This window comes from Ctenocephalides felis, unplaced genomic scaffold (genome assembly GCF_003426905.1).
Source record: "Ctenocephalides felis isolate EL2017-DRISC unplaced genomic scaffold, ASM342690v1 CF-g0.4_SCAFFOLD_00845, whole genome shotgun sequence".
In the NCBI taxonomy this organism is placed as follows: Eukaryota; Metazoa; Arthropoda; class Insecta; order Siphonaptera; family Pulicidae; genus Ctenocephalides; species Ctenocephalides felis.
Genome location: NW_020536999.1, coordinates 20,524,310 through 20,539,340, shown reverse-complemented (window position 1 = coordinate 20,539,340; position 15,031 = coordinate 20,524,310). Strand labels below are relative to the sequence as shown.

General features: G+C 28.7%; 1 protein-coding gene across 1 annotated transcript; it reads right to left on the bottom strand.

Annotated features, from left to right (window-relative positions):
- Positions 1–5,353: 5,353 nt before the first annotated feature.
- Positions 5,354–14,743, bottom strand: LOC113380323. The gene is made up of 6 exons (XM_026619646.1): positions 14,596–14,743; positions 14,394–14,520; positions 14,119–14,325; positions 11,395–11,631; positions 10,865–11,329; positions 5,354–5,462 (listed from the first exon to the last, which is right to left on the bottom strand). Exons 1-6 carry the CDS (start codon positions 14,600–14,602, stop codon positions 5,354–5,356), a joined length of 1,152 nt encoding a protein of 383 aa, XP_026475431.1. The 5' UTR covers positions 14,603–14,743.
- Positions 14,744–15,031: the final 288 nt, after the last annotated feature.

The following is a 15,031-nucleotide window of genomic DNA, read 5'->3' as shown; positions in this document are numbered from 1 at the left end:
TCGCCACAAACAAGATCCGACTGCAGCTTCCAACAGCCTTCATCAGCACCATCTCAGCTTAGCTGAGAAATGGTTTTCGTTGTGGAGGATAGAAGTAATAGCACAAAATCAGTCCATATAACTTTCACGCTTCGCACCCAACTTGCCCAGCAGTTGTACTCAACGATGAAATTATTCCGTCCAAAGATCAATAAAGTATCTCGGCATTCACTTAGATAGGAAACTCAACTGGAAAGTACACATAAAGAACAAAAAACAACAAATAGATCTAATCTTCAAAATTATTATTGGCTCTTAAACAGAAAATCAGAATTATCAACTTACAACAAATTACTTATATATAAGGCTGTGATCAACCTGTGTGGACCTACGGATTACAACTTTGGGGTACTGCTAAAAAGAGCAATTTAAACATAATACAACGAGCACAAAACAAATTCCTGCGGCAAATATTAAACGCTCCTCACTACACGCCAACATGGATTCTCCACAAAGACACGGGTATACCTACAATTCAAGAACATATATCAATGTTTGCCTGTAATTATAAGAATAGAATTGACGCACATCCAAACCAACTAGCATGCAACTTATACCAGGAAGGCCAGCCGACCAGGCTCAAAAGGAAAATACCTCGAGATTTATTATAGTTTATTTTTATATTTATATTTTTTTTTCTCTATACTTGTCTTTAGTTTTTTCTTTTTTATATATTAACTATAGTAGATACACCACTGGGCGTATGTGCTAATTTGTAAACAACCAATTGTAAACACTTGTCAGCATTCTCTGCTAAATATAATTATTTTTATAGATTGCAGAATAAAAATAAAATAAAAAAAAAAAAAAAAAAATTTTGGTCAAAAAAATTTTGGTCAAAAAAAATCTGGTCCAAAAAATTTTGGTCAAAAAATTCGGTCAAAAAAAATTTTGTCCAAAAAATTTGACCAAAAAAATTGACCAATATTGGACCGATATTGACCAATATTGGACCGATATTGACCAATATTGGACCGATATTGACCAATATTAGACCGATATTGACCAATATTAAACCGATATTGACCAATATTGACCAATATTGGACCGATATTGACCAATATTGGACCGATATTGACCAATATTGGACCGACCGAATATTGACCCAAAAAATTTTGACCCAAAAAAATCTTGGTCAAAAAAATTTTGACCCAAAAAAATCTTGGTCAAAAAAATTTGACCCAAAAAAATCTTGGTCAAAAAAATTTTGACCCAAAAAAATTTTGACCCAAAAAATTTTGACCCAAAAAAATTTTGACCCAAAAAATTTTTGGCCTAAAAAATTTTGACCCAAAAAAATTTTGGTCAAAAAAATTTTGACCCAAAAAATTTTGACCTAAAAAAATCTTGGTCAAAAAAATTTTGAAAAAAAAAATTTTGTCAAAAAAAATTAGGGGAAAAAAATTTTCGGTCAAAAAAAATTTTGGTCAAAAAAAAATCTGGTCCAAAAAATTTTGGTCAAAAAATTCGGTCAAAAAAAATTTTGTCCAAAAAAAATTGACCAAAAAAATTGACCAATATTGGACCGATATTGACCAATATTGGACCGATATTGACCAATATTGGACCGATATTGGACCGATATTGACCAATATTAAACCAATATTGACCAATATTGGACCGATATTGACCAATATTGGACCGATATTGACCAATATTGGACCGATATTGACCAATATTAAACCGATATTGACCAATATTAGACCGATATTGACCAATATTGGACCGATATTGACCAATATTGGACCGATATTGACCAATATTAAACCGATATTGACCCAAAAAAATTTTGACCCAAAAAATTTTGACCCAAAAAAATCTTGGTCAAAAAAATTCTGACCCAAAAAAATCTTGGTCAAAAAATTTTGACCCAAAAAAATTTTGACCCAAAAAATTTTGACCCAAAAAATTTTGACCCAAAAAATTTTGACCCAAAAAAATTTTGACACAAAAAAATTTTGACACAAAAAATTTTGACCCAAAAAAATTTTGACCCAAAAAAATTTTGACCCAAAAAATTTTGACAAAAAAATTTTGACACAAAAAAATTTTGACACAAAAAAATTTTGACCCAAAAAATTTTGACCCAAAAAAATTTTGACCCAAAAAAATTTTGACCCAAAAAAAATTTTGACCCAAAAAAATTTTGACCCAAAAAAATTTTGACCCAAAAAAAACAAAAAAAATTTGACACAAAAAAATTTTGACACAAAAAAATTTTGACACAAAAAAATTTTGACACAAAAAATTTTGACCCAAAAAATTTTGACAAAAAAATTTTGACCCAAAAAATTTTGACCCAAAAAAATTTTGACCCAAAAAAATTTTGACCCAAAAAAATTTTGACCCAAAAAAATTTTGACCCAAAAAAATTTTGACCCAAAAAAAATTTTGACCCAAAAAAATTTTGACCCAAAAAAATTTTGACCCAAAAAAATTTTGACACAAAAAAATTTGATACAAAAAAATTTTGACACAAAAAAATTTTTGTCAAAAAAATTTTGACCCAAAAAAATTTTGACCCCAAAAAATTTTTACCCAAAAAATTTTGACCCAAAAAAATTTTGACATAAAAAATTTTGACCCAAACGGCGATGCGTACGCGACCCGTAAAAAGGAATTCATTTATCAACTGTGCAGGCAGTACTGCACAGCGTGCGTTACGAGTTGTGAAAAAAAAATATATAACTTATCAACGAGAGAGTTAGAAATGAAACAAAATAACAAAATATTGAAGGAAAAATGTTGATTTATTTGACAAGTTTTTAGTAATATTATATGTCAAAAATCAATCCAACTCGGAAGAACGACGACGACCACGACTTTGAAATCTGTCGCGATCGCTAGTCGGACTATATAGAGAGACTCGGTCGACCAAAGACGAATCGAAATAAAAGTCCAGATGAGACGACCCAATCACATTGAATGAATTGATCGCTCATTTGAACAAAACGAAACCCAACACAAAGAGTTGAGCTGACACTCGGTACTCGAGTACCAAGTGCAATGAAATAGCTATTAGGTCGTTATTTCATAATCGACCTTGCAGTATTCCGAAGCGTGCGCTGTATGCATCAATGCCGCATGATGCATTCATGTTTGGCGCCGTCTCGTGCCATATTCAATAACAAACGGCAGGTTCACCGTGTTCACAGTGAAATTTACCCATGCGTTTCTTTAATAGAAAAGTGTAGCAATTGTTATATATTAATTAATATTATTATTGTATCTCTATTTCAAATAAATAATTAGGTACGACTAGATAATAATTTTTGATCAAAAAAAATTTTGGTCAAAAAAATTTTGACACAAAAAAAATTTGGAAAAAAAAAATTTTGGGAAAAAAAATTTTGGGAAAAAAAATTTTGGTCAAAAAAATTTTGGTCAAAAAAATTTTGAAAAAAAAAAATTTGGTCAAAATAATTTTGGTCCAAAAAAATTTTGAAAAAAAAAATTCGGTCAAAAAAAATTTTGGTCAAAAAAATTTTGGTCAAAAAAAAATCTGGTCCAAAAAATTTTGGTCAAAAAAATTTTGAAAAAAAAAATATTGGTCAAAAAAATTTTGGTCAAAAAATTCGGTCAAAAAAATTTTTGTCCAAAAAAATTTGACCAAAAAAATTTGACCAAAAAATTGACCAATATTGGACCGATATTGACCAACATTGGATCGAGATATCGATCAATATTGGACCGATATTGACCAATATTAGACCGATATTGACCAATATTCGGAAAAAAAAATGTCAAAAAAATTTTGGTCAAAAAATTTGGGAAGAAAATCTTTGGGAAAAAAAATTTTGGTCCAAAAAATTTTTGGAAAAAAATTTTGGTGAAAATATTTTTGGGAAAAAAATTTTGGTCAACAAAATTTTGGTCAAAAAAAATTTTGGACCAAAAAATTTTTGGTCAAAATAATTTTTGGTCAAAAAAATTTTGGCCCAAAAAATTTGACCAAAAAAATTTGACCAAAAAAATTGACCAATATTGGACCGATATTGACCAATATTGGACCGATATTGACCAATATTCGAAAAAAAAAATTGTCAAAAAAATTTTGGTCAAAAAATTTGGGAAAAAATTTTTGGTCCAAAAATTTTGGCCCAAAAAAATTTCGGTCAAAAAAAATTTTGAAAGAAAAAAAATTTGGTCAAAAAAATTTTGGTCAAAAAAAATTTTAGGAAAAAAATGTCGGTCAAAAAAAATTTTGGGAAAAAAAATTTCGGTCAAAAAAAATTTTGGTCAAAAAAATTTTGAAAAAAAAAATTTTGGTCAAAAAAAATTTGGGGAAAAAAATTTTCGGTAAAAAAAAATTTTGGTCAAAAAAATTTTGGTCAAAAAAAAATCTGGTCCAAAAAATTTTGGTCAAAAAATTCGGGCAAAAAGAATTTTGTCCAAAAAAATTTGACCAAAAAAATTGACCAATATTGGACCGATATTGACCAATATTGGACCGAATATTGGACCGATATTGACCAATATTGGACCGATATTGACCAATATTGGACCGATATTGACCAATATTGGACCGATATTGACCAATATTGGACCGATATTGACCAATATTGGACCAATATTGGACCATATTGGACCGATATTGACCAATATTGGACCGATATTGACCAATATTAACCGATATTGACCAATATTAGACCGATATTGACCAATATTGGACCGATATTGACCAATATTGGACCGATATTGACCAATATTAAACCCAATTGATCCAAAAAAAATTTGACCCAAAAAGATCTTGGTCAAAAAAATTTTGACCCAAAAAAATCTTGGTCAAAAAAATTTTGACCCAAAAAATTTTGACCCAAAAAATTTTGACCTAAAAAAATCTTGGTCAAAAAAATTTTGGCCTAAAAAATTTTGACCCAAAAAAATTTTGGTCAAAAAAATTTTGACCTAAAAAAATCTTGGACCCAAAAAATTTTGACCTAAAAAAATCTTGGTCAAAAAAATTTTGACACAAAAAAAATTTTGACCCAAAAAATTTCGGCCCAAAAAATTTTGGTCAAAAAATTTTTGACCCAAAAAAATTGGCCCAAAAATTTTTAATCAAAAAAATTTTGGTCAAAAAACTTTTGATCCAAAAAATTTTGGCCAAAAAAAATTTTGGCCAAAAAAAATTTTGGCCCAAAAAAATTTGGTCAAAAAAATTTTATCAAAAAAAATTTGCCCAAAAAAATTTGCGAAACCAATGTTGGGTCGATGTTTCGTAGTCGAACTCGCAGTATTTCGAAGCGTGCGCCATATGCCATTTGGCGCCATCTCGACATGTCTAATGCTGAAATTGTTATAAAATTTGACATTATATAATTGACAACTGCAAGAGGAGATGGTGGTCGAGATCGTTAAATCGTTCGGTAGCATAGGCGGTAGTTGTTGCGTTGGGTTTCGAGTTCGAATCCGGAAGCGGTGTCAGTTTTTGTATTTCATTTTTTTATGATATATAAATTTATACATCGATTGTTGGAATGATTCTACTTTTAATGTTGTGCCATTTATTTTATGCGCAATTTCGATATTATTCAAATACTACTTGAAATATATAAATAATAGTTATGATAAATTAAGATAAATATTATAGAATTTGACGTTTTTAATTACAATTAAGGACGGCTCCGATGAAAAAAGATCAATTACTAAGTCATTGACAACTTAATATAAATGAATATTGAAAACAAAAATATCAATACATATGAAATTCAACTTTCACCCTGGCAGCCGATCTGACTTTCCTCTGACAAGTTGTCAATCAGATAATAATGAAAGTGAAAAAGATTTTTAAGATTCAATTTCCCGACGTTTCAAGTCTTTACAATAATTTTCCGCAATCACAAAAATCAAGATCAGAAGATCAATGGAGATCTGCTCTAAAGGATCTTGATGTAACCGTTGCCATGTAACCGTTGTATATGGAAAAAATCACATAAAATCAGTTCAAAAAATTCAAAAAAATTTTGAAAAAAAAAATTTGGTCAAAAAAATTTTGAAAAAAAAAATTTTGGTCAAAAAAATTTTGGTCCAAAAAATTTTGGCCCAAAAAATTTTGGAAAAAAATTTTGGGAAAAAAAAATTCGGTCAAAAAAAATTTCGGTCAAAAAAATTTTGAAAAAAAAAATTTCGGTCAAAAAAATTTTGGTCAAAAAAAAATTTGGTCCAAAAAATTTGGTCAAAAAAAATTTGGTCAAAAAAATTTTGGTCAAAAAAATTTTTGAAAAAAAAATTTTGTTCAAAAAAATTTTGGGGAAAGAAATTTTGGTCAAAAAAATTTTGGCCCAAATAATTTTGGTCAAAAAAATTTTGGGAAAAAAAAATTTGGGAAAAAAAAATTTGGGAAAAAAAATTTTGGGAAAAAAAATTTGGTCAAAAAAAATTTTGAAAAAAAAAATTTTGGTCAAAAAAATTTTGGTCAAAAAAAATTTTGGTCCAAAAAATTTTGAAAAAAAAATTTTGGTCAAAAAAATTTTGAAAAAAAATTTTGTTCAAAAAAATTTTGGGGAAAAAAATTTTGGTCAAAAAAATTTTGGCCCAAAAAATTTTGGTCAAAAAAATTTTGGGAATAAAAATTTCGGTCAAAAAAAATTTTGGTCAAAAAAATTTTGGTCAAAAAAATTTTTGGTCAAAAAAGTTTTGATTTAAAAAATTTTGGCCCAAAAAATTTTGGTCAAAAAAATTATGCTCAAAAAAATTTTTGGTTAAAAAGCTTTTGGTCAAAAAAATTTTGGTCAAATAAATCTTTTTGGAAAAAAAATTTTGGTCAAAAAAATTTTGGACCAAAAAATTTTAAGAAAAAAAAATTTTGGTCAAAAAATTTTTGGAAAAAAATTTTTGGTCAAAAAAATTTTGGTCAAAAAAAATTTGGGAAAAAAATTTTGGTCAAAAAAATTTAGGTCCAAAAAATTTTGGAAAAAAAAAATTTGGTCAAAAATATTTATAGAAAAAAAATTTTTGGTCAAAAAAATTATGGTCAAAAAATTTTTTGATTAAATAGCTTTTGGTCAAAAAAATTTTGGTCAAAAAAATTTTGGGAAAAAAAATTTGAAGAAAGGAAAATTGGAAGGATCTTGAGGCATTAATTTGCTCGTCAGTAGCATTCCATTTATATTTACTATCTCCTATTTCAGCTCGTCAGTAGAGTCGCTTTTTTATTCTATAAGCCAATATATATATATATATATATATATATATATATATATATATATCATCAAATCAACAACTCTGATGCGATAGAGAAGATTCAGCAAAAACTTCTGAAATATCTTTATTATAAAACATATAAAATTTACCCTGAACTTTGACCACAACACTTTACTAAAAGAATTCGGTATTCCTTCCCTTGCCTCACGTCGATTTATCTGTACAATTATGTTCTTATTTAAACTTTGCAATAATTCTCTTATTCTTAATCAATTATCCTTTAATGTTCCAAGGCTATATACGCGTTCGCAATTATTTTTCAGTTATCCTACTCCTGAATATAATTCTCTCTTAAATTCGCCTATTCTACTTATGTCCTCTAACTTTAACTTAATTAATAATGAAATAGATATTCACAACACTTCATCTATTCAAATAATCTCCATCTGCACAAGTTAACCTTTTTATTTTCTTTTCAAATATCTCATTATTTTATCTTATTCTGTTTAAAATAATATTGTTACATTCTGCATTATATGTAATTTTATCTTAAGCATTTTATGTTACAAACTATATATTGTAATTTTGTATATATTTTAATTGTTATTCATTATGTAAAATAACTGTATTTTTGAGTCCTCTTGGAGAAATCTGTAGGCTATACATTTAAATAAATAAATAAATAAATAAATAAATAAATAAATAAATAAATAAATATATAAGCCAAAATTAATATTTTTTTGTTGTGATAATAATTTAAAACATTTGTTTACGTTCATTAATACATTAATAAAATAAGATTCAGGAAGCCTTCTAGCAATAAGTTAAATATTAAATTAAGAGAGTATTAAAAGTCGGATTATTAGAAGGTCGTTATTTCATAGCCACCCTTGCAGTATTTCGAAGCGTGCGGTATGCATCAATGCCGCCAAAAAAAATTTTGGACAAAAATCTTGGTCAAAAAATATTTGGAAAAAAAATTTTGGTCAAAAAAATTTTGTACACCGTTTGTAAATGGAAAAAATCACATAAAATCAATAAAAACTTGTATATAGTCGGTTCAAACTTTGAACTCTGAGATCGACGGTCGACCAAAGTCGAAGCAACCATACCATTACTTCCCGATGTTCAGGATCCAAAAAAGTCCAGATGAGACGACCTAATCAGAATTGATTGCTCATTTGAACAAAATGAAACCCAACAAAAAGCTGAGTCGACACTCAGGATAGTACCAAGTGCAATAAAAGCTGTTAGGTCGTTATTTCATAGCCACCCTTGGTGCGGTATGCATCAATGCCGCCAAAAAAAAAATTTTGTACAAAAAAATTGTTTCAAAACATTTTGGGAAAAAAAATTTGGTCAAAAAAAATTTGGTCAAAAAAATTTTAGTCCGAAAAATTTTGGAAAAAAAATTTTTGGTCAAAAAAATTTTGGTTTTACTGATTTTTGACACATCGATGTTGGACCTTTTGAATCCCTATTCTTATTTGTTTAATAAATATAAAAGTTTATATTTTGAGTCTCTATTGCTTGTCTCTATTACTTGCGGCCCGTTTACTAACGTTTTTGTATATAAATAAAACTACAAACAAAACTACTTACTACAAATTTATCATAATTAAATAATATTCGCGTAAAACATCCTATCAAAAGCGTTTGACATTTCACGAAATTGCCACCGTCCATTTTTTTATTTAAATTACGCTTCTACAAAATTTTCAAATTAAAAATGTAAAGTTTCTACGCGATTTTAAAATAATTTCTCACCTTTTGGACTTTCTCTGGATTGGCACAAATTTTTCAAGACTAAGACTGGCCAAATCGGTTTAGTTGTTTTCGAGTTTTACTTGGACATGTGAAAGAGAGCTCCATTTTCATACATAAGAATATATATATATATATATATATATATATATATATATTCAAAGTAACTAGCAGCCGATTCATCGAAATAAAAAAAAGTATAAAGTATTAAAAACTTTTATTTATACGTTTCGACACCAGATGCGTGTCATCATTCAGCAACACAGGACAAAAACACTCAAAAAAAATATTTAATAAAATTAAACTTATAACATATTAGAAAAGGACATTTTTTCGAAAAAAAATGAATAACTACGAAATTAAAAACATTTTAAAATGTAATTTTATGACGCATGAAACACACAAGCAAAAGGCTCGACTGTAATGATGAGACTCGACTATCAAGATATATGAGCCGTTCAGTGCACACATCGACTAACTCCTAAACAGAAAGTGGAGAAAAGCGATGAAGTAATGCACATTGCTTTTAAAAATTCCTGTAATAATATAAGTTGGAAAATATAATGTAGAACGTATAAATACATATATAGCTTATATGTGATGGTATATAAGGTTAATTACAGTAAATAGTGAGTAAATAATTATAATTCAAGTTAAAGATTTGATATGACTTGTGGAGTTAATCAAGTTGTCAACTGAAAAAAAATAATAAACCTAATTCTTATATATTTGTGTTAAAGCATTTTCATAAAAATAAATGTTAACTGTTGTAATATATTATTTGTGATTAATCAGTAATTCTATAAATAATATTTTCTCTATCAGCTGTTCTATTATGATTAGAATAATTTCTGTCAATTTTTCGTAGTGGGGGGAATGAATTTTAGCAAATCCTTTATGTCTCTCAATTTTTCCTTTTTCAAAGTTCTAGCTTTATAATATAATAATGACTATTGTATATTATTCAAACATTTTGGTCAACCTGGTACAGACTTTCTTATATTAATAGCTTTAAAATATGTATCTTCATTATTGACACATTTAAATTATATAAGATTGGCTTATATAAGATTTCTAACTTTATAAATTTACTGGACACTCTGTAATGGTTACTTTTCTGTTAGTGATTGTTCTAATGGCTTTGTTGATAAAAAATCTCCGTGGAATATTTGGATTAGCTAAAATGGCGCTTTCCTTTTACATGTTTTTATTATATTGTACCAATTATCTAGTGAAAAAATGTCTCGATTTTTTTTGCACGTGACTCAATAATCTAGAGTCAATAGGTAAATAGCTATTTCCACTGACCAGAAATTTCATTTCAATTGACTTAGCTCTTATTTCCGTATTTTAAACAAGTTTCAATAAACTTAAGACAGTTTTAATATTTCTGTTTTGCCGGGTACACGAATTTTAGTATGTAAGTTTGTAACATCCTTGAGACTCTACAGTTTTTTGCCAAACAATCTTAGGGTTTATGTTTTTATCAAATTCTTATTTGTGATTCATGAAACTCGAAAACCGGTCCAGCCGGAACATATGCACTACAAAATGGAGTTAATCAAAATGTCTTCTGAAATAAATGAGTTATTATTCAGAGGTCAAAAAAAAATTATGTTTCACAGTGTTAATTTTAATTATTCCGAAAAGTCATTATTATCACTAACAGTTATGATTACACTGAGTACTTTCGCACTAATATCTCAGTTTTTTCAAAAAATGGAGTTAGTCGATGACTGAGCGGTTCATATATATATATATATATATATATATATATATATATATATATATACACATATATATCAACGTCGATAGACAATTCGTTCACACTTATATGAACAATGATAAACATTGAAAAAGAATATTATATTTGCGTTAACAATAATAAATATTACTTGGTCACTTATCTTTATATGTGTCTACTCTTATATCTACAAATGCATTCTTCCATCCAAATTTATAAATAGCTAAATAAGGAATATATCTGTCTATTATCATATGGAATCGTTTCTCTAAATTATAATACCACCTAAATAACGGTATAGAAAGCAAATATGAATGAATTCCTACTATCAAAAATAGAGAGAATCGGGAATACCATCCTAATTTCTTATATGCTTGTTCCATTTCTTTATTTTCATTTGGCGGATAATCAGATTCTAAATATTTATAACTTTCAACATCAGCCAATCGTTTTGTGAAGAACATATATGCATGATATTCTAATAATGGGGCTTGTCCTTGCAATCCTTGGACTAGGATTTTAGTCATTTTTACAAAATCCTTGCTGCAATGGGTCAAATTGGGTTTGTAGACTTTTTGAAGCAGCAGTTCGCAAAGTTCTAAAGTTTCTTCGAACGATTCTCGACATATATTGTATCTGAAATATTAGTGGATATAATTTATACTCTTGCATAAAAAAAATATTTAATTTTATTATTTTACTTTTCTTTTATCCCCAGTATGTATCCTAAACATCGCCATACATGCACCAGAGCTTGTCGATCTTTTAAATTATCATGTTTTATTCCTAGCAAATGTGGTCGTATCAAAATAAAACCCATGAATCCAAATTGTGTTAAGGCCATGTCTTTTTGACTTATTAGTCCGGCACCGTGCTTATAAGCTGATTTTCCGGTTAGCAAATGCCTTTTCCGTATCATAAGCAAGGACTTCCAAGACCTGTTGAGAGAAAAAATGATAACCAAAAAAATCGTGTCAATGTCGTCCTCTAGCAAACCGTTCCATTGGCTATGGAACATTTGCAACTTTCGAAAAGAAAAAAAAAAACAAACTATATTCTCAAATTTCAAGTTAATTAGAATATTATGAGCCTATGTCAGATTAAAATAAATAGTTGTATGTAGCATTTTACTCTATTACTCTATTTAATGAACTTCTCAGCAAGGTTTCTCATTAACTTTCATTAGGGTATGTTATAATAATCGCAATGCAATTTTTTATATATCTTAACGTCTCAGGACCTTCTGAATATTTTTGCATACCTTAGTAAAAATGAATGCACATGTGTGTGCACGTATGTATGTTTGAATACAAATTTTCGCACACGATATTGAGAACACGGATCAAGCGGTTTGAATAATTCAGAAAACATTCGATTGCTGTTGGTGGGGAGACGTGCTGATTAGTTTTGGCAAAAGCAGGTCTATCCGTTTTGAAGATACGGGGTAAAAAGTGCTAAGAATGGCAATTTGAAAGAACGGAGCGTCCGATTTGAATGATTTAAAAAACAATCATTTATATTGACATGGTAATAATGTACTTATTAACTTCCCGAAGGAGAAGTTTATGTTTTCATCAAAAAATCCGATTCGCTAATTTTATGTTTTCTCGACGTTTCAAGCCATTCTGAATCGAATGAAACAAAATTTGGAAAAAGTATGTGTGTGTGTGTGTGTGCGTGTGCACGCACAGATTTTTTGCCGTAAATCGACGTTTTCTCAAAAACGGCTGGACCGATTTCAAAAATTTAAAAGCCATTCGATGTATCTCGTTAAGGACTAGCTTTTATCAACTTTGCGCGACGATCATCCAAGCCGTTTCTTTGTAAATAGCAGAAAAGTAAAAAGATTTTCGTCCACGTTTCAGCTCGCGATTCTAAATCGATTTTGAAAATTCAAAAACCGTTCGAAAGATATTGGTTGGGAATCGTGCTAATTAGTTTTTGGTAAAGATCGGCCGGGCCGTTTTCTTGTAATAAAGTTTCAAAAAAAAATTCGACGATTTTCTTTTTTTTTTTTTTGACGGTATATATCATAGTCTTCTATATCATACTAAAATATTAGCGCCCTACGACAACTCGTTTAGCTTTAAAAATTCGTCAAAATTTGCAAAAATTTTGTATCGTTTTTTGGCATTTGTCAAAATTAGACTTTTTATCGACGTTTGCTGAAAGGATTAGTTTTGTTGACGTTTGTTAAAATTAAAATTAGACGATTTACTTGGTATAACGTTAGAGTACTTGGTATTAATAAATTATTAAAGTCCTACGGAAACTGGTTCAAATATAAAAATCGAAAATTTGCTTCTAGAAAATACTCCGAGTTAACGTGTTCGTTCGTTTTCAATTATGTGTAATAAATTCACTCGGAATACTTCTAATCACTCATAAATTAATTTGTTTATTATTGATTGAGTCGATTATTTACACATATCGGGAAGTTCATGTAACTTGCCTCAAAGCTAGATACCAATACCAACTAGTTAAGTTTTTGGGAAGGCAGGTCTAGCGGTTTCAGAGATCCAATAAAAAAAGGAAAAAAATACATTCGTCGGACAAAAATGATCATTAGACATATGCGCATCAAATTATAAGATATTTTATAAGGATTTCAATAATAAGAACTTTTGTTTACATTTCTGTGGGTTCCGTACCAATGTTCGTCTGTTAAACTACGATGCGGTGCTTACGCGCTTAGACATTTTGTCTCTACGCCGCTGATGCAGCGCGATTACTTTAAATAAAAGTTCAAAATTTACAGAAATTTTCAAATATTTTGAATTAAAAAAGGCATCTTTCTTCAGAAATTACAAAATTCTAAAAAACCTATTTTATCAAATCTTGAAAAAATTGTAAAGTTTTTTTAATAATTGTAATTTAGGATCGTTCAAGTATTACGTAAGCAGATTTATTACAATAATTTACCCCCTCCCCCCATCCCCCTTGTCAGCAAAAGTAAGCACAGCTCTTACCCCCTACCCCCATGCTTACGTAAATATTTTGCAATTAATGTATTGTTTTTTTAAATATTGTAATTATTAGGTTATAATTATAATTTTAAAAATAAGAAAATAGGTTTAGTATATAGAGATTTTACTGATATGGTATTCAACATAGAGTAACAAAATTATTATAATATTACGAATATAATAAACTTATTTTAAATTTTTGGTACTGGCAAAGACAATGTAAGGTTGCCATTCGGTAAAAAAATTAAAATACTACCTATGACGTAATCATCATCCAGACTCCCCTGCACCGCATGTCAACCCAAAATAAGCAAATCAATAACCCCCCGCCCCCCTATAGTGCTTACGTAATACTTGAACGGCCCCTTTTCGGAACGGAAAGTTCCAGCAGTTTTCCTTATGGCACGATGCCATGCTCAACTAGTTATACAACAAATTTGCAACTTGCATAAATCTTACTTGGAATTAGGGTTGAGTGTATCATCAAACCACAAAGCAGTATGCAAAATAGTTTGAAAATATCTCCTATATGCCAAACATGCAGTTCCTGAACGTTCCGTGAAAATTAATACTCTTAGAATAGAAGGCACCGCCAGAACTCCAATTAGTCCAGAAAACATACCGGTGTGCATAGCAAAAATATTTTGCTGGTAGTAATCTTGACCACTGAGTAAAGAAACGAATAATTGAAGGAATTATAATATAATGCATCATTTTATCTGTTCCATTGTTACCGTTTAAATAGTTTTTCATCGTAATACGGCGGGAATTCTAAATTCAAATCTTCGACAGGACAATCGTCACATGGGATACTCGCAGCTTCGATTAGTATAGCGTTAAGTTGATCTTCGGCTTTCCAGGCTGATAATTATTGAAAAAAATATAAATAAAATGATTTAAACGTGATTTTGTAAACATAAAGCATAATCAACTCACCTGACATATTGAAAATTTATTATTTATATAAATTCCTAGCTAATACTGCTTCAAGAACTACTTTATATTATAAATAAAGCCACATATATAAATATATATTATATTGAAGTATAATACCCAGAAGCAGGCAACTTATGTGTACCAATCCACCTTTATGCAGTATATATTTTAATCATTTTATATATTGAAATATATCTTTTTGAATTGAAAAAAAAATGAAATCATATATGTATTTTACTTTTCTTTTACAATCTGGAACAACTTTAATATTTTATCATAATTAATTTATTGGTTTAAAATTTTATATTTGACTTTTTAAGCTTATTAAAATACTTAATATAGGTTATGCTTAGGACTATATTTTATATAGCACAAAGGTTAAAAAAATCAATAAAATGATACAAAAGACACCCCAGAACGCAAGGAAATTAAATCG